Source organism: Opisthocomus hoazin, chromosome 13 (genome assembly GCF_030867145.1).
Source record: "Opisthocomus hoazin isolate bOpiHoa1 chromosome 13, bOpiHoa1.hap1, whole genome shotgun sequence".
Classification (NCBI taxonomy): Eukaryota; Metazoa; Chordata; class Aves; order Opisthocomiformes; family Opisthocomidae; genus Opisthocomus; species Opisthocomus hoazin.
Window position 1 is genome coordinate 27,482,688 of NC_134426.1, and position 19,649 is coordinate 27,502,336.

The 19,649-nt window shown below is 41.5% G+C and overlaps 1 protein-coding gene across 4 annotated transcripts in view; it reads right to left on the minus strand.

The window, feature by feature from the left end:
- The window catches only part of HECTD4 (HECT domain E3 ubiquitin protein ligase 4), a 77,765-nt gene extending 59,385 nt beyond the window's left edge, over positions 1-18,380 (minus strand). For all 4 annotated transcript variants that reach the window (XM_075434501.1, XM_075434499.1, XM_075434500.1 and 1 more), the window contains exons 1-5: positions 17,933-18,380; positions 6,139-6,656; positions 3,483-3,572; positions 2,985-3,115; positions 625-733 (exon numbers count right to left, since the gene is read on the minus strand). In XM_075434501.1, coding sequence (XP_075290616.1) covers positions 625-733; positions 2,985-3,115; positions 3,483-3,572; positions 6,139-6,656; positions 17,933-18,103 — 1,019 coding nt within the window. In that variant the 5' untranslated portion in view covers positions 18,104-18,380. The remainder of the gene's footprint in view (positions 1-624; positions 734-2,984; positions 3,116-3,482; positions 3,573-6,138; positions 6,657-17,932) is intronic.
- Between the last annotated feature and the right edge of the window lie 1,269 nt (positions 18,381-19,649).

A 19,649-nucleotide genomic window follows, 5' to 3' on the forward strand; every position in this document is an offset into this window, starting at 1 on the left:
AACTCTTTAAAACCCTGGGCCATTTTTTATTTTCCTCAGAACAACTCACAACCAAATTCTTGAACTTTGACTGAACTTCAATTCAGTCAGTGTAAGGCAGCAACTTCTATTGTAAAAAACTTAAAGCATAAGCAGCCTCATGACTTCCAAGCAATAAAGAAGCAAGAAGGGACAGTGAGTCACAGCTGCACTAATCATTTCTATAATGAATGACATAATTAGAAAACAGTTACTTACAAATTCAGCAACTGTACAACCGTAAATAAAAAGCTCACATAACTAGTCTATAATATATCCCTCTCAGTAAAGAATAATCTAACTTACTATACATTAAAAAAAATAATCTAAAATACCAGCTATTCTGCTAGTATACCTCTTCACATGAGGTTGGACCACGTGGCCTCCAGAGGTCCCTTTCAACCTAAATTATTCTACAGTTCTACAGAAAACATACTCAAGAAGGATTTCAGATGAGAAAACCAAAACCTTAAAACAGCATCTAATGAAAATGCATAAAATGCTTTAGTCTTGTCACACCTCACATCTGAGAGGGGTTAACAAAACAATCACGTTATTTTTTTTTAAACGGATCTGCAGAATAGCAAATATTCAACTGTTACTTACCGCAAAGTACCATGTAATCCAGACCCTAATTTGCTTATTCCTCTGCCCACTGAGTTAGTTGTATAAAGATAGAGCCCATCTGCTGCAAGACAGCGCCCCAAGTCTGCATCTGAATCGGGAAGAAAGAGTAGAGCAGAGACCTCCTCTGTAACACACCGAACTGGAAATTCTCCATGGTCATTACACTGCGGCAGTAGCTACCACAGCAGCTGAAAACCAACAGATGCTCACGACAGGTCGTAACTGATGGGTCAGAACCATGTTTTTTCATACTGAATTTACTATTTGGTGTTCTAAGAGCTACTGTAACACAGTCAAAACCCATTCTTTTTCAGGTAATTTCTTCACAGTTCCTTCAAGCTTTACGGAGGTGCCCAGCTTACACCTAACTAACTCACACAAATACTAGGGCTATTTAAATCTCCTGCTGTTGCCAAACAAACTTAACAAGAACTAGGTGCTAGTCACTTAGCTTCTCTTTTGAGACAATATATGACATGAGTGTTGTTTCTCCGTGATTCATATGTACATCATTCATTTTTGAATAATTTCTTTCTCCTATGTTGTGTTTTCATTTCAGTGTTAACAACCTGTCTTTGAGTTTTATAGCCCAACCTTCTGTAAGAAAAACAGTAAGTTTGAACTGGCTTTTCCTGCACACTGTTCAAAACTATAAATGAAGTGGGAACTAGACTAGCATACCCAACCATGCTTAGAACACAGGACTATTCAACCAAACTCATTTCAAGTGGAAAATTCCTCTATTTAAATATAAAACAACTTGAGTATTTGCTACAAAATGCCTTCAGAATGATGCAATGGAGCAGAAGACCATTCTCTTCTGCTTTTGCAACAGGTAATGCTGTTCAGAACTCAGAACTGGCAGCAAGCTAAAATACAAGCAAGGCTTATGACTATGCAAGCCTTTCTGCTCAGGACTGCTGGTATAACACACTGTTTGTGGGGACGGAGTAATCTAATATTGAGCCTTGATCTAATTTCTGGTACAACTCTGTGCTTCTCTTAAAGCCAGTAAGGAGACCCTTCCACCTCCGAACACTTAACTTAAGACAAGCTGTATTTCAAACAAAGCGTTGTCACTCATGAAGCAGTAATTATTAACCATCAGGATGGGACACACTAGGCAAAGCCTTGTACCAGGGATGTCAATAAACCAGTCCAGTCAACTGATTCAAGTTCACAGAATCTAAACAGTCAGCTAGGGAAAGGAAAAAAATCTAGTCACTCTCATCACAAGAAAACCTCTTCAAAATACAGATGTCTTCATTAAATTTGCAAATAGCCTAAAATGACAACTCAGATTTGGAAATTCCTAAGGCTTGCACTAAACTTAATGAGATGCCATGAAGCTTGAGCTAATATTTCTAAAGCAAACGCAATCTGAACTCTCTCATTTAGTGTAAGAATAGTAAGCAAACAAAGCAGTAAAAACTGAGAATTCATGCAGGGAAAGAAATACAACAGAAAGCATAAAAACCCATACAAAACAGACTGGACAGTAACAAAGACTGGAAAAAGGGGGAAAAAAAAGCAATGAACTTGTACTTCTAAAAATAAACACGTTCTTAGCAACGATAGCTACTGAACACAATGATACTGCACAGGACAAAAAAATTACGCTTCTTGAAAGACTAATGAGTGGATAATCTCCAAACTTAGTTTGACCTCTCTGCAAAGTTTCCACTGGTGTCAGGGAAGATCACTGTATCTAGTGCTTTTGATGTTTTCTGCCACCCCGATTACTAGATTTAAAACTTCATCTGGTCTTCAGCAGCCAAAAACAACACTTTCCCAAACCCCATTACCTTGCATGTTAATAAAAATTATATGCCACACTATCATTAACACAGCAGACTTAAGATTTACTGTCTTAATTTTAATATAACACAGAATGCTTTTTTCTCTCTGATCCCCAAACTAACTTTTAAAAAAACAAACGATGTACACATCTAGTCAGATTAGCTTAACGAGAACAGGTATGGCAAGTCAAACAATGAAAACAGTGTAGCACTTCTGTAAATTAGGTGCATGTTTTCAAAACTTCAATTTTGACTGTACAAAGACAATGAAGTGCCCAGACAGTTGCTGCCCTCCCCCTCTCATTCTTCATCAGGCTTCAAGACACTCCTGTGATGCCCAGCTCTCTCTCCAGATGGTCCTTCTAAACCCTGCAGCCTTCAGCTATTTGATATGTACTGTACTTGCTTTTACACTACTTCCAACAGAAAAGGAGAAATCCTTTCCAACTATGAAGCTTTACATTATTTTTTTAAACACTTATCACCACAAAAAGCATTTTATCCTCCCCTGCTAATACTGACAGCCATGAAATAATTCACCTTTATTTTCACTGCTGGAACTACTGTTGGCATCAGGTGCAGGTAACATGTCTTCAAAGCCCCAAGACACTATATGCTTTCCTCCGAGCAAACAAGAGGGTGATCCAGGTCCTCCCTCCAAAAGCAACAACCTTTAAGCAGAAAATAAAACAAGATGCGTAGAGAACAGCGGTAGCAAAACATAGTTAAATCAAAAGTTAAGATGAAGATATATTTTAAGTAATTATTCTCTGTCAGAGTTCATAAGTCACTTCAGGGAACCATCAATATTTAATTAAAAAACCCCAACAACTTAACACTCAAAAAACAATTAGTAGATCCTTTTAGATTTGTCTTTCTAACGTCTTCCTTCTGCAATTGACTAAATTTCGATCTTTCCTAGAGCTTTCAATAACTCTAAAGCCTTTTAATCACATTTAAAAACATCTGTGTGTAAGTGCACTTACACATTTTCAGAGCTGATGTAGAACTGCTACAATTAGAAAAGTCACTACAAACCTGTATAATACATCAGCCACAGGCAAGGATCCTAGATCAGTCTGTTTCTGTAATAGATGCACTGTATGAACAAAGGTTTTCAGCGACCCTCTAAAAGGATAAGAAAAACATGAATTAAAGATGTCTATTGAAACCAGACTGAATACACACAGGCAACAGCATCTATGGAGAATATAATACCCAGTACCATAAAGACAGACCATCCAAGATATGTCATCAAGCTTCCTCTCTAATTCGCATTTCTTTGGTGGATGATTTTCTTTCTTTTGTGGAGGAAGTGAAAAGAGGAAGAGAGGGTAACATAAAGGAGGAATGCTGGCGAACTGCCAGTCTACATCACGCTTCCTTTTTGGAAGGGGACGAAGCACCATGCAGGTAGGGAAATCGGCAACCACGGGCTGTGTCATAGGCAACAGGTACAGTAAAGGCAATCTAGGCACTTGTTAAAACACCTCAATCTCGCCTTCCTTACAGATAGCTACTTTCAATATTTCTTGTAGCTGATTAATCATACTTAGATCTTCAAATGCAATCGGCGGGTCTTCCTGGGGCTGAGCTAAGTATTAGTATGAGCTGCTGCAGACATAGCTAGAGATGACTTTCTTGACTAAAACAGAAAAGACCAAACTAATTAATTTATCATCGAGAGTCTGATTAGTTTTGCTTCCAAACACAAATTTGGAAGCTTTTCCCATTCTGAAGTGATGCATTTAAATGTATATGAGGATTAGATACTTCTGAAAACAGAACTAAACCAAAGCAGTTGTTTCTAGTCTTGCTTAAAAGTGTGCTGCTTAAAAATTTTATTGTGGTATTTACAAACATATGGAGTTTGTAACACTAATTATAGTTCTTGTTCATTCATAAGTTGAATACTTTTTTTGCAGAACCTATGAAATCTGTATATTAATATAATGGAAAATACCTATTTTTGTAGAAATAGAGAGATATAGAGGTCTTTAAAAAATATAGTTTACAGTTTCTGTTTTAAAGGTCAGGATATTAGGATGAAGTCATTTTCTGAAAGACACGGTGGCTTTATTTCCAGGCATAATAGCCTAGCTAAATATGAGAATCCTGACTGTGTCTTAGACATGATAATAGCCAGTTATGAATTGAGTTCTTCAGAAGCATGACTGATCAATTGAAGAGTTCCTTTCCATGCACTCTGCTGAATATAGCCTTTGCTTTCCGTCACACACAGCCAGTCTTAGCTCCTCAACTTTCTCACAGCATCTACTCCCCCACGCCCCAAACCCTGGTTTTCCCCGTCATTTTCAGCTGTATGCTTTCCCCAATAAACCTCAGCTTGGAGAAAACTGACACTGAATACTTCAAAGCACCTCAATTAATTATTTAAAGCAATATTCACCCTGTTGTTTTATTCTTATGAAGCACCCAAGATTGCAAATAGGAATCTCCATAAAAGCATCATTTTGAAGGCTTTTTCTCCATAATGGTACCCAACTCATAACTTACATATTTAAAGGAAAAATGCAAGGCTTTCATAGGTGAACAAGGCATGTCAGAATACTACAATTTCATAAGCAATGCAAGACAGATTTGCAAAGAAAATATCAGATCAACCTTCACCTCAAAAGCTGTATTTGAAATTTAGCTCTTTTACAAATCCACCTGCAAAAGAATATCCCATACTTTCTGAAAATTGGCATCTGGAAAAACAAAATTCAATGAGATCGTGTTTATGAAAACCAAATTTATCTGAGCTACATTCAAATACATTGCCTTTTAGATAAGGCGGTTGTCAGTGCAGAAGAGTTTGCCCCATACAGTAGATTTCTCATCGACTTCATTAGAACAAGTACACTAGAAATTGTTTGTCATTTGAATAAACCTTTTTCTAAAGGAAATCATGACATCTCGCAAGAACTTCAACATCTTAAATCAGAGCTAAACTTGACAGACAAGACTGCAATTTGAGAAACATTAAAGCCAAGATTTTCAAAAGGCAACTAGTGACTTTAGACCCACGTTCATATGGCTTTCCAGAAATGAAGTTTTGTACACTCCTCCCCCCACAACCCTCCAAGCCCCATCCTCTAAAAAGAGCAGGTTTTTATTAAAAGCTGTTATGGCTATTTCAACCTCATACACCCGATACTGTGCTATACCCATGCAGGGCACAGGACAGTTCAACCTGCACTGGCTGAACTTCTTCAGTGGCAATGAAATGAAAAAAATGCCTCCAGATGTTGCACAGGCAACACTGAAATCTGAAATAAATTGCCCTGAAACTTGGCAGCGATGCCTTCTCCAGCCAAAGGAAGATGCATAAGCTACAGGATTAAAGGGGCAGTACAAGGGGAAAAGTGAAACCACGTTCCTCCACCACAAAAACATTTGGAGCCATTCCTAGAACAGATCACTGCAGTAGAAGCAGCAATATGCACAAGAGGCCTTTCTAACCTAGATCCTTCTGTTTCTACATATGCTAAACACACGCAAAAAAGAAATGCTTAGCTTATCAGTTTCACCCTTTCCAAACCAACACTTAAATATTAGATAGGAAAAGACCAGTGTAAACCAAAAATTAGTATCAACAGCGTGGTCACATCATTTTTGATTCTTACGTTTCAATATAAGCACTTACTACCAATATCACCCACAACATGTCATTTCCATACAGCTTCCTTACCTTGCACAAGCCAAGGCAACTAGGGCAGCAGCAGCATTTTCTTTTTGCTTATACGGAATCTGTTGGCCTGAAGCAGAAGTGTCTTCCAGCCAGGAGCACAGCAAAGACTCTATCCCATTGAGACAGTCAGCTGGTTCCTTAGTCAAACTCAAAGGCTGGCAGTCGCGAAGGCAATTCAATAGCACCTCAGCAGTTATGTTACAGAGAGAAGGGTCTGTTCTACTTTGAGACTGAATGAGGGGAAAGACCAACAGAAGCCCCATTCGTGAAGTAAACGGTGCCTGTTCAGGCTGCTGTAACAAGCCTTGACGCTTGAGCAAGGCCAGCGCTTCTTCGTCCCCCGAGCTCTCCCGGTCATGCTGCTCCTCCAAGGCCAGCTGGCGCTGGGCGTTCCAGAGTCCACGCAACGCGTTCAGGCGGTACTCCAGCAGTCGAGCATAAGCATTGCTCTGGTTTCCACACACAGATCGTAAGCGCTCAGCCAGCTCCGACGGATTCTTGGTCTCAAATGTTAGTATCTGAAAGGAAGGAAAAAGTTGCTATTTATACAAGCTTTCTTTTTCTTAAGGGGAACGAAAGGAACCTACGCCTGTAGTACGATTTCTAGATCAGCTGTACGAGTATGATTTCTAGATCAGTCCTCTACAACGGATTGGGGGATTTTCTTATTTTTTTTTAAATTCTGGGCATGAATAAATTACACTGGAGGCCAAAGAGCATGTAAGTGGTATGCAGTCTGTTACTGCTGAGTCAGCATCGTCACTGAAGCCTGGGCTTGCGGGTTGCTGACAGAGATTTTTAATCTTTCAATCGTGATGCTAAAACAACGATATAGACACTAAATAAAAATACATATGAAATAGTATCTTTGAAAATAAAGACTTGTCTTCCCTGGAGCTTTTTTTTTTTTTTTGTAATTGAGGCAATTTTGCTAAGAACTTCAAAAGGACTGAGGGGGTGGAGGGTCCCAGGGGCTGAGTTTAGAGCCCTTTTATGGAAGATAATAGGTGAATAATATTTTGCAGTAAGAATGTGTATGTTCTGGTTTTACAGCATTCCAAACAAACAAACAAAACAACCAGTTCTCTAAAACAAACCAAGAGTTATGTTGTACGCTCTCCCTCCCCTGATTTTTTTCCCTCCTCAATTTTATCACACTGCGCTTAGCAACATCTTTCTCAAGATATTTCCAGTTGCTGCCACAGTTTAAAAACCTAAAAAGTCTCGTCATCATCATTTCAGACAGAAGAAAGATGCCTTCCTGGCACTTCTATGTAAAAGTGGAGACAAAGCCAGAACAACAGAAAACAAGTAAACCATGACAGAAAGCAACATATTTACCGGTTAGTACCCTGCCTGGTACTTGAAAGAACTCATGGTAGTAAGTAATTTACAGACAACCTTGCTTCCTACAGCACGCAACAACAGCTGAGATCAGCAAAGTCACTTAAGCCACGGCAACCTTGAAGAAAGCAAGGAGCCACACCTTTTCTGGTATTTTGGATCCAGCGTCCGAAGGTCTTCTGCCTGCATGCCACACTGCCTTATCGCAGCCACCCTCTAACACTCTGTCTGGCCCATCTTTATGCTGTAAAGCTGTCCTACCCTCATGTAATTAAAAAAAAACCCCACATACAAACGCTATGGGAAAGGGAATGTGAGAGATTAAGAGATGCAATGGGTAATTTCAGACAGGGTTGTTCGGGGTTTGGTTTTTTTTTCAATTGTAGGCAGTAGTCACACAGAATATGAAATAGATGTTTATGTCTAATTGTAGAATTTTGAACAGCTTGATAAAACGCTTCAGGACAAATCACATCTGCCATTTCTACAAACACCCTTACCAAAGTCAATGAAACAGCTTTCAGTAGAACGCTTATCATTAGAGTCATGAAAAGTTCACTTTAAAGTCATTCACATAACAATTACACTTGAATAGATGTTAGTATTGAGCTCCTTAAAACTCAAGAATCTCTTTTAATTAATTTCTTCAAATAAATTAAGAATATTAATCCCTAAATCACATATTATACATGTAAAATAACTACCTCATTAATTTGTGTGTTCTATTGTCTCCAAAATAAGTTTGTTTTCTATTATAGATGCAATCTGAAACGTTATAAACCAGCCTGCTTTTGACTGTCTTGAACTAAACTAAATATATGATGGATCCTCAACTAAGTGATAACAAGCTGCAGAAATGGAGGAAAAAGAAAAACAATGTTTCTACCTTGAGAGTTAAATGCTGAAGAAAACAGGTCTATGGGCTTTGGCTATGCTAGCAATAAAGACACCACAAAAGACAAGCTGCGGTACAAATCAAGACAAGAAGTCAGTGTCAAATATTTGTAGATATGCTGATACCTTTTCCTACTGAAGTTTTATTTTCTCCTTGATCTCACAGTTTATAATTTGCTTTGTAAGCATAATATGGTCTGCCTGGAACTGTTAAGTGTGTTTTGTTTTGGTCTTTCACAAAGGAAACATGCACTAATTTGGATCAACAATATACTAAGCATACTAGACTCAACAGATTTAGAGGTCAGTTCCAAAACGGGACTTCCAGATTTTTGAAAGTGAAGCCATTTACATCACCTAGTTTTCAAGTGCAGATTATGGAACTGGTGAAAAACTTAACCACTCAATGTCATCTGCAGGTCTACGCAGGCATCTGCACTTCCAGAGAATAACAGGATATTAGGAGAAAGGTGTAAGGTCATCTACTATACAGGAGTCTTCAGAAATTTTTTTTAAGTCTGTTTTCCTCAAGAGACATTTTACCGACCAGAGGTAAGTACTCAGAGCTACCTCCAAAAAGGAGCTTCAAGACCAAATTTTCACAGTGACTGGCCGTGACAAACAACTTGGGAGCTTTCTGCATTCGGACACACTCCCAAGACCTTGCTGCATACCAAGGAACCATTCTGGTTCTTACTGGTTAGCAAAGCATGCTCAGCAAAACCCAGCACTGATGACAGAGCTTCAGCTGGTCCACCCTACATACCCTGCTTCCCTTCGGGTAGTCTAAAGGAATCACAGCCCTTGCCAAGGCTTCCTCAACACACTGACTCGTTTTCTCCTATCTTCAGTCAAAGTTTGTTACCTTGAAGCTATCTGAAGTCAAAGTAAGTTAAAATAAAATGCCAGGAAAAACCTCACCACATTTATTCACAAATTCCAGAATCGACAATACAACTACCAGTGTTTACAAAAGACACGGGTGAAGAAAGGAAATAGAAAATCTGTGCTAAAATGACTTGTACTAAGATCAAACCAGAAGGGTCTTCCCCATCCTTCACCCAGCTGATTTACTGCAGACCTCCCTGGCACACGGCTGTCAGAGGCTGCTATTCTCAACGCCTTTTGCCCGAGGCTGCACCAACTGAAGTAGCTTTCTCTAGGCTACAGAAACTGGTGCGCTCTACCAAATCACCCTTTTTAAATCTCCCAGCAAAATTTAATCCTTCTCCCCCAAATTAGTTTATTCTCTTCCTACCCAGAAGATAACCTGACCATTCTCTCTGTTAAAAGAAGATTCATTTCCCTGCAGATGCACATGCCTGTTACTCAAGCTGTCCTCTCCAATACTTCACCAAACAAATAACTGTTCCTCATTCAGCAAGAGGTAAAGTTCCCTTTCTCCCTGCCCCCTTGATGCCTCAGTATTTAGACTTCAGTTTGAGGCTCTGATTTCGGACTGATTTCCATCATCCTTTTATTAGTGGTATTTGGGGACCTTGCCTCTCTATTTACCTATACAACACCTGGGGAGAACTCAGAAGCCGACAACCAAAAGCTAGCACACCACAAGAACTCACCTGAACCAGCAATCAATCAATCACTTCACAGCATCAATCATTTCTGACTAACAAGGATTAAACAGAATCCAAGAGGATGAGAAAGCTGTCACAATCCCATTGCTTTGCCATGAAACAAGTTACAAAAGAGTCTACAAAAGACAACCTCTAACAGAAATAGCAGCTTAACAGTAACACCATCAAGCTAAAAACACAAACATACCTATGCTTAAAGAAAGCACACTAAACAAAATACGAATGTACAGATTATATTCAGAATTAGCAAGAGATAACAAGACAAGCTACAACAACAATGCAGATCAATATACTATGAAAACAAGGACGTGAAAAAGTTAAGATGCTCAGTAGCAGTGAAAATAACAGTCATTTTATAAACACATGTCAACAGAATTGAGAGAAAATTTAAAGTCTATCTACCTTATGTACACTGGCAGAGTTAAAACAGTCCATTTTCTGCTTTTAGATAAGACATACTAACATTTTCCTTACGAACAATCAATAATATTAACCAAAAACCCCATTATAATAGAAATGTAAAGTTTTAAAGAGTAACTTCTAATGAACAAAAAAATAGGCAGTGTCAGTGCAGAAAGTGTAATTCTAATGTCACCAAGCAACTCAGCATAAATCCTAGTGTAACCAAGACACTAGAATTCGGGGAAGAAATAAAACAACATCACTTCTGAAGAAGACCTTTTTCTATATCTGACTTTGTAAGTAGGGTAAACACGACAATGACACTTCTTGCAAATGAGAAGCCTGCCCTTCAGCCACGTTGAAATTACAGTTCATACCTACACTGCGACTGTGATCATTACCTATTTTCCAACTTTGTCTACTTCTAGGTAGCAAAGACTATCTCTGAAAAGTTTTTGGTTTTAAAGCCTCCTGCTTAACAGCCTCAAGTTACATATAATTAAAAACTGTGTTAGTAAAAAGTCTAATTGTCACTATTTTCATTTTGGAGTATCTTGTCCTTAAATGTTATTTCCTTGTTTAATATTTTAAATCAATTTTAATAAATATTTTAATTAGAAAATGGTTGACCCAAAATTCAATCACTCTAATTGGTCATTGACATCTTCTTCAACACTGAGAGGCACAAAAGGTGTCCAATTTTAGAAAATCAGCTATGGGGAGGATGTAATCACTCCTGCCACATCTCATTTTTGTCCTGTTTCATCCCACTACATGACCGTAGCCAGATATTTCTTCCCATTAAACAATATTTTTGCCAATACTGCTGCAGATAGTCATCACTGGCATTCACTATTATTAAAGTGTTTCTCTACTGGTAGTAAACACCGGATGTACTACAATTAAGACACACTAATCTCCATGAAGATTTTTAGCCTGAGGTTTTGTGACCATATTAAGTAAATTTGAAAATGAGCTGCAACTAAAAGGCAGTTTTCTTCTCTGGCTAAAATTCCTGCCCCCTTGTCTTCCCTCTAGTGCTGGCAGTAGTGCTTGTATTCTCACAACTAACCCCCTTCCCCCCTTTTTTTTTTTAAAAAAAAAAAAAAGCTAGATTTTGGCTCAGACCACTTCCTCGGTGTGGAACAGCAGGTAGAATAGAAGAGAAAGAAGAAAATGCATGGCCAATGACAGACATGAATAAGGACTTCTTGCAACAGCTCTCCCAGCATACCAGCCTGAATTACAGTCTCGGTCTGAATATGCTGGCTTCACTGATGAGTTTTAATTTGACTACACAGGGAATTGATGAGCAGTGAAACTGTTCACGAAGGTGTGTTTTTTCCTAAAGCTACATATTGCAAGTGAAAGCCTTTAAATCTCCAAAATAGCATTTAATTCTTTCTCCACATAACTAAATTGGCTGAACTTCACACATAAAGACAACTTCTTGAAGATGGTGGCACATTTACCAATATCAATTAAATATTTAATACTCAGGATGGGATTACCTAAGTATTATTCTCATCTCACAGGAGGAACAAACCGTACTGAAAACCAGAAACAACCTCAAAAGCACAAGATACCTTTAACAGCGCATGAAAAAAATGTAACTATGTTACTTTCAACACTGTGTTACAGCTACAAGGTCATTCCTCTTGTATCACAGAGTTAACATATAGGAAGCACTACTTGTTTACATGGTTGGCTCTAGAAATACAAATAAAATCTTGAAGAACAAAATAGACTGAATTACAAGATTTATGGATTATTCTCTAAGAGAAATACCAGAATTGACAGTTTTAAGGTACCCTGGAAATTGAAATACACATCAAAATTTAAACTGCTCCCATAAACAACATTGTATACATACTCCTAGTCCTCCACTTTCTATTACTCTGCTGGGTAATAGCATTTCTGCTTACAGCAATTTCTGAAGACACACAGTAGGAAATTGTCTTAGTGCAAAGACTGCCTTGATTTCTTTTAAAACATTTTTCTAAACCCTCTATAAGGTTTTTTGTTTGATACACCTGTGTCTTTGTAAAATATATAAATATGTGGAAACATTTCCATCATGATGTTTTAGATATTGAAATTTTATAGGTTCTTAGGAGCTGCAGCATACTTTACATTATGCTTTTAGTGTTGCAGCCAAAAACTACAAGTTTCAAGATTGTTCTGCTTTCTTCTGCTCCAAGAAATTTTAACCGTATCACCTTGTTCAAAGCCTGTACTGATTCATAATCCTGTATATAGAAGCACAGCTTTTTAACAGCTCAGCTAAAAGCATGAACTATTTTCCCTTGTAAAAGCATCAGAAACCTAATTACTTGCTCAGAAATAAGCACTAAGAAACCTGTATTTTTAGTGCATACACAATACTGCGCCAAACAAATTTTTTTGTAACTGTACAAATTTACCAAATAATCTTGGTATCCGAGATGAATTACAGAGTACAGGCAAGCTGTAAACATACGCAAAAAATGCTTTCAAAGAAAGCGTTGTTTCCTTATTTATTTGTTTATTAAAATACTTATTTGGTTCTTATTTAATGAGTAGATGAAAATGTCTGAGAAAGGCAAAGAAAAATCTTTGTCATTTAAACATCTGAGAGTGCAGATCACTGAAGTGATCAGCTGCAACTGGCAATGAGAACTATGTCTGGGAAACACATACGCGAAATCATCCTTTAGAAGAAGTTTTCTAATATTTCTCTACTAGGATAACTAAACTTTAAAAATAAAAAGCCAAGAGGCATGGTAGTCCATATTATAGAAGATTAATAAATTCAAACAGGTCTTTTTATGACAACTGATGATAACAACAGCAACTCTGCTGGAGATTAAATGACACAATATTGGTGGTTTACACAGAGTACCTAATGAAAGTGAGCTCCAAAGGAAAGCGACCAAGACTTCAGAGTCCCCTCAAAAGGCAAGTGAGAGACTTACAGTGATGCCTGAAAGAATGCCATCAACTCCTGTGCAAAAAAAGCAACAATCAAGGCTCACATCTACAATTAACAGAATTAACTTCAAGAACTAGCTTCATCTGGTATTACTCTGAGCGCTATAAACACTCACAGAGGGAAGTACTGGAGTATCTGAAGTGGAAGGCGATGCAAACTAGGAGTTATGAGCCTGACACGCGCCTGGATCAGCAGTTCCCAAGCTAGAGGTCGCAACCCCAAGAGGGGTCAGCCACTTGGTAAAAAGTGAATTGTTTATGCTGGCCTTAGGGATTTTTATCTTGACAGAGGTGAAGCTTGTAGATGGAGTTAAGGTCACAACCAGAAAGATTTGGGAAGCACTGACCTAGATAATTAGAGAACTACTCTCTCCTTCAGCAGTCAGGGAGAAGCGACGAAATGTTTCTGCTAGTCCGTGAGGGAAATGGGTGAAAGTTTCAAGTTTAGTAGATACCTTCCAGTCTAAATCATTTTGACAGAAAACAGAAGTTAGTCACAGGATTGGCACATCCTGTTCAAACAGCACTGGACTTCAGTTGTTCAGCTTCTCCCCAGAGGGCTAGCCCAGACCACACTGGGGGGAAAAGGAAAGGACACCACCTTTGACTTGTTGATTTTTTTTTTTAATTTTTACACTTGCATTTGATTAAAAATGCCTATCTGCAGTGCAGAGCAACTACTGCCCAGTGACAGTTCGTATTCTGTCCTACAATAAGAGCTTGGCAAGAGTCAGAACATCAGATGAAGACAGATACATGCACGAACCACATAGCTACTGAGGTAGGAGCTACACTTCTAGCTTCATGTTAACAGTATATTAAAGAAAAAAAAAAATCAGGTATTTAGAACTTTACCAGGCTATGCAGGAGAGCAGCAAGAACAGATATCCAAACAACTAGTCTCTCCGCGAGGCTGTTGTGTAAAACATAGAGTTAAGTGGAGTGACACATAAGGTTGTTCTACTTTACACTGTGAGAATATATTGAAGATTTGTCTTTCTTCCCACTTACTTCCTTGTGGAAAAAAAAATAACTGAGCCTATCACTAGTTAGCTGAAAAACTGCTGACGCTGCAAGTTTAAAGCTCATGAAAACACCAGACACAAATCTGAAGATCAGAAAGAAGGCCTCCTCAGATGGCAGGATTACAATGCTAACACGTCAACCAAACTAAACTGCCTAGATACGCTTTTTTTGCCATCAGACGCCCATGCTGCTGCACAACGGCTGTTCACATACACTACAGTCCATGTGAACAACCATTGTCCAGTGGTGTCCTTCTCACTAAGTTACCAAGGGTTTACCCATCAATTTATCTTGCTGGCACTCTCCTAAGTCTCAGCATGTTGACTCTGGCGTACAGGCAGATTAAAACTACGTGGTTCAAGGGACCTCTCCCTTCAGACACACCTCTAGCTCCACTCCAGGGGTTAGTGTCTCTGTGAAAGATGTTTGGGAGGATGCCACAAGTGCTGCAGTTTGCACTGTGGCATGCTACAGAACAGCTTGTCTTCCACCAGGCTGTCCCTCCCGCGCAGGCATGGCCGTCCAGGGCAGAGATCGGACAAAACGTCACGGCAACACCTTCAGTTGTTAGTCACGTAAGGCTGTCTCCAAGAAGCAGAACACTTTGCACTTTGAAAGCCACTTCTGTATGGAAGGCTTTAAAGTAAGGGAGCAAAGGTTTGCATAATTGCTACCTAATCTAGGTCTTTTTTGACTGGAAGATTTTATTGGGAAACCCATACCAGAGGCAGCTTATATATGCACACTATTACTAAATTCTATCAAACTAAAAAAAAGGTGCCCCCTTCCTTTCTTTTTGGTAATACACATCCCTTGCAAATATGCATGCTGACAGACAGTCTAAGAAGTTGGCATATATAATTTATACGATATAAAAAGTAAAAATAAAACAAAACCAAAAAACCTCACAGTCTTCAAACCTAAAGATACTCCTAGAACAAGCTACCTTCACGAAAGTGAAAGTGAACATTTTCGTAACCTGCTTGGGGGGGGAATATATACATACACACACATATATATAAAAACATTAAAAGTAAATAAAAGTTGTATGGGAGTCAATATAACAAAATAATAAATTCTCATAAGCCTTTCTTGGCATAATACCAGTACTGTAACATTTTTTCCTCTGCTTTTCTTCTTATAAATAGACAAAACCTTTGAGCAGAAGGACAAAGGAAACACATCCAAATACACTGACATTATTCACCAACAAGCTCTTTAAAGGGATATTTAAGCAAATCAGACCAGAATGACACTCCCCCCCTCATTCTATTTAAGTGTACTACATTTTTTAATTAAGCGCATCATATCAGAATTTCAGTCAGGGTTCTGACCACCACCGATGAAGCACAAGAAGCGTATTAAAGAAGTTTACTAATCAAAGCAGCAGCATCTCCTACCCTTGTCCAATAACACATCCCAAGAGATTTCTATTTGGACCATTTTCAAATATATTTATTACATTTCAAGTAGGAGTAGAAACAATGCAAATGAGCTATTCAGGGTATTAGTCAACTGCATGGCCACACTTCAACAAGATGCATGCACCTATTTCCACAAAATGGCTCCTCAAAGCCACTCCAATTTATCAAGGTAGCCTTTTATTTAGAAAAACAACATAAAAAAAAGAAGGCAGAGAAAAATTACAAGCTGAAGCATTTATATTTACGCCACTCGAAATTTCACTTTTTTTTAATGCCCCCCCAATACCAAAACCTATACAGCATTCTACAGACAAGATCTGAAAAATAAGTCACTTGTGGTCATCAGCTCTTTCAGTGGAAGGAATAAAAGGCTTTAATATTCCAGGACTCAAGACTATAGATCAAAATAACGATCATCGCAAAAAGTCTTATTTATTTATTTATTTTAAAGTTTCACACTGCAAACATGCACAACAAAAAAAATCTCTATGTGAATCCGTGGCACTGGATTGCTGAAACACTCATTATGAAAGTGTCAGAAAGGACAAGACACACTGACACAAATTCCATTCGATCTCACTCAAACAATTATAGTTTCATAGACATTCCCAGCACTAACAAAAAATTCTCCAGAGCTAAAGTGTTTGTCAAATGAAGCTGTGTGTCACGTTTCACGCCGGAATAGACTTCTGGTCTAGCTTGCAAGATCTGAAAAATAAGGTTTTGTTCAGGTTTTTTTTTTTAGAGGCTATCCTCCTTTATAACAATATAACACAATGCTGCGGGAGCATGTAGTTTTCTAACACAGTTCTAGAAGCAGCATTAAGTCTCATAACTATGCAATGGAATCGAAATATTTTCTTGAATACAAGCTACATTGAATGCCAGAGAGGATTCTCATCACAAGCGAGAATCATTCCATGTTTATACACACTGAGATAAGTCATCCACCTTAAGAGTCTCTCTCTTCCTGTTCATGTGGTATCTGCCAACATCCATTTCACAGCAGCAGCTAATGTTCCCATCCCAGCCCCGGTGTCACATCACTCAGAAAAGAAACTGCACCTTCAGCATTTAGAAAAAAAAAAAAAAAAAGAAAAATCTTTCCTTAGGGAAGGCTGCGGGAAGTTTTCCTGAACACCATCCAGACTCCACGTCGCAAGGTGAACAATAACGCTGTCAGAGCTGCAAGCCTGGCTCCTGGTTCTTCCTAGCAACACCCCAGTTAGCAGCCAAAGCCTCGCCAAAGGGTTCTGCGGCCTAAACGCTTGTGACCTAACCCAGCACAGAGATAAAGCTCCTGCTGAACCATCCCCTCTCAGCTCCTCTGACAAAGACCCTGTGTCATTGCAAGCCACACTGCTGGAGAAGAGGGCGGGGTGAAAGAAGAGAAGGGAGGCACACGAGGGGGGGGGGTGGGGGGGTGGGGGGAAGAAATGCAGTCTACAAAATAGATGCAACCTACAAACCGTGACATTCAGCCCTTCTCCGTCTCCTCCTAAGATCAAACAGCTGTACCATCCGCCTGCAGCCAAACCCACCGGCGGCTTCGTGAAGGTAAAAAGCTGGAATGAAAATCTCGGCTGCCCTCCTGGCTCTTTAATTACGATCATTGTCAACAGCCTCAATAAAACACCCAGACACCCCAGTACCCTAAGCATCTTCTTGTAAGGTTGATTAAATACAAACCATCTAAAAGTAATAGTAAAAAGATACAAAGCGATAAACAAAAATAAATGAGCCAAGGGCCACCTTGGAATATACGAGCGTGGTCCGGATTTGCCAACCCTACCGATTCACAACAAGGAGGTAGCACCAGCACTTCACCCTCCATCTTCACCAGCGCCTCAGCACCCTCCTGCCCAGCTCCACTTTCACCATGATTTGAAATAAATGAGATTGACTTAAAGCAAGTCCGGCTGCCTCAAGACCATATCAGCTCCATATCCCAAATCCTTCACCCTGCATCCCCCATCCCGGCTCCCCCATCCTCCCCGTCATTCTCCCTCTGCCCCCCGCCCCCATCCTCCCCCTCGCCTCAGGCCCCCACCGCCACTGTCGTCCCCCTCCCCGAGGGCATCCTCCTCCCCCTCCCCCGCGTCCCTCCCCTCAGCTCGGGAGGCCGCGGCCCCGCCTCACCTCCAGCTCCGTGTCCCCGGGCTCGGCCACCCCGATGATCTCGCTGGGCAGCTCGGCCAGGTCGGTGACCCGGATCAGCCCGTCGTGCAGGAAGATGGTCTCCTCCTTCACCGACAGCCACTGGGCCGAGTCGGTGGCCGCCGCCGCCGAGGCGCCCGCCGGGGACCCCATGGCGCGGGGGGCGGGAAGGCTCCGCGGGGCTGAGGCGAGGCGGGTCCCGCTACCCCCCCATGGCGGGGGCAGGGCGGGGGCAGGGGGGTCCCCAGCGGCCTGGGCGCCGGACAGCCGGAGCGCGGCGGGCAGCAGCGAGGAACGGCGCGTTGCCACCGCGGCACCAGCGGAGCGGGGACCTCCGGGAGCCGCCGTGCCCGCCCGCAGCCACCACGTCCCGCTCCCTCCTCACACACACAGGTGACAGCGCGACGCCATGTTGGGGGGCTGAGGCGGGCCCGGCATGCACCGCGCGAGGAACAATACACCCTCCTCCCTCCCGGCCCCGCGGGGCCCCGCCCCCCGCCGCGCCCTCGGCCCCGCCCCTCCGCCTCGGGCCACGCCCCCCGCCGGCCCGGCCCTGAGGGCGGCTCCCGCAGCGCCGCCTACCGGGGGGCGATTCCCTCAGCGCCCCGTCCCGCACCGAGGGGCGATCCCCGTAGCGCCTCGCCCCCGCCCGCTCCCCTCAGCGCCCCGTCCCGCACCGAGGGGCGATCGCCGCAGGGCCTCGCCCCCCACCGGGGGGCGATCCCCTCAGGGCCTCGGCCCCTCACGCAGCGGCCGCTCCCCGCAGCGCCTCGCCTCCCTTCAGCCCAAGGCCGCTTCCCTCAGCGCCTTGCCCGGGAGCGGCTCCCTCAGCGCCTCAGGCCGCGGGTGAGGCCCTTACCCTCGGGGTTTCCCGCTCGGCTCCTCAGGGCCGCTCTGGAACTGCCCTTTCCCCTCACGGACCGATCCCACTCGCTGCCTCACGTTCCCCTCAGGGTGGTCCCTCCCCTCCCTCAGCCTCTGGTCACCACTGTTTGCCCCCCTCTCCTTCCACAGTGACCTCCCTTTCTCACTTCCCCGTCCCTGTCTGCCCCTCCATCACCTCGAAGGAATCGCCTCTCAGGGAGCCTTTTCCCCAAGGACTCGCCAGCAGGCAGGTACATCCCTTAAAATCCATACCTCCAGGTTTATCTACGTAATGAAGATGCCAGAGGGTGTGGAGCCAAAGGATCGCAGCACCACACTAAAAAAAAAGTGAAACAAAGGAGATCCAAAGAAAAATTGACCCTTTTTTGGGCAGCAACGTGTAACCTTCCCCGTTTCCCATCAGTCCAGTGTCACACGCGGTTGCCTCGGCCTTGCTCCCAAGCCTGTGCAGAGAGGCACAGAGCGTCACAGGCAGCAAAGTACGTGCTTGTGAGACAAATCAGGCTAATGAGAAAGATGATGATAAATGTTCAATATTTTTAGTGTGCAGCTACTGTGGGGATTCCCATCGCAAGTGGCTGCTTTTCATGAAACGGTGACTGTGCGCAACGGAACAGAGGTGGAGCGCTGTGGATTTATTTACCTGTTTGATCAGATTAAATTATTTAATATATTAGTTCATTATAGCAAATGTGCTGTGGTACTGGAGGAAAAGTGTATTCAAAGCTGTAGTAAAATGAGATCTACTGCCCATGCTTCATGTCCTATTAAATCTCATGGGGAAGAAGCATTTTTTCCGTGTAATGGACCACCG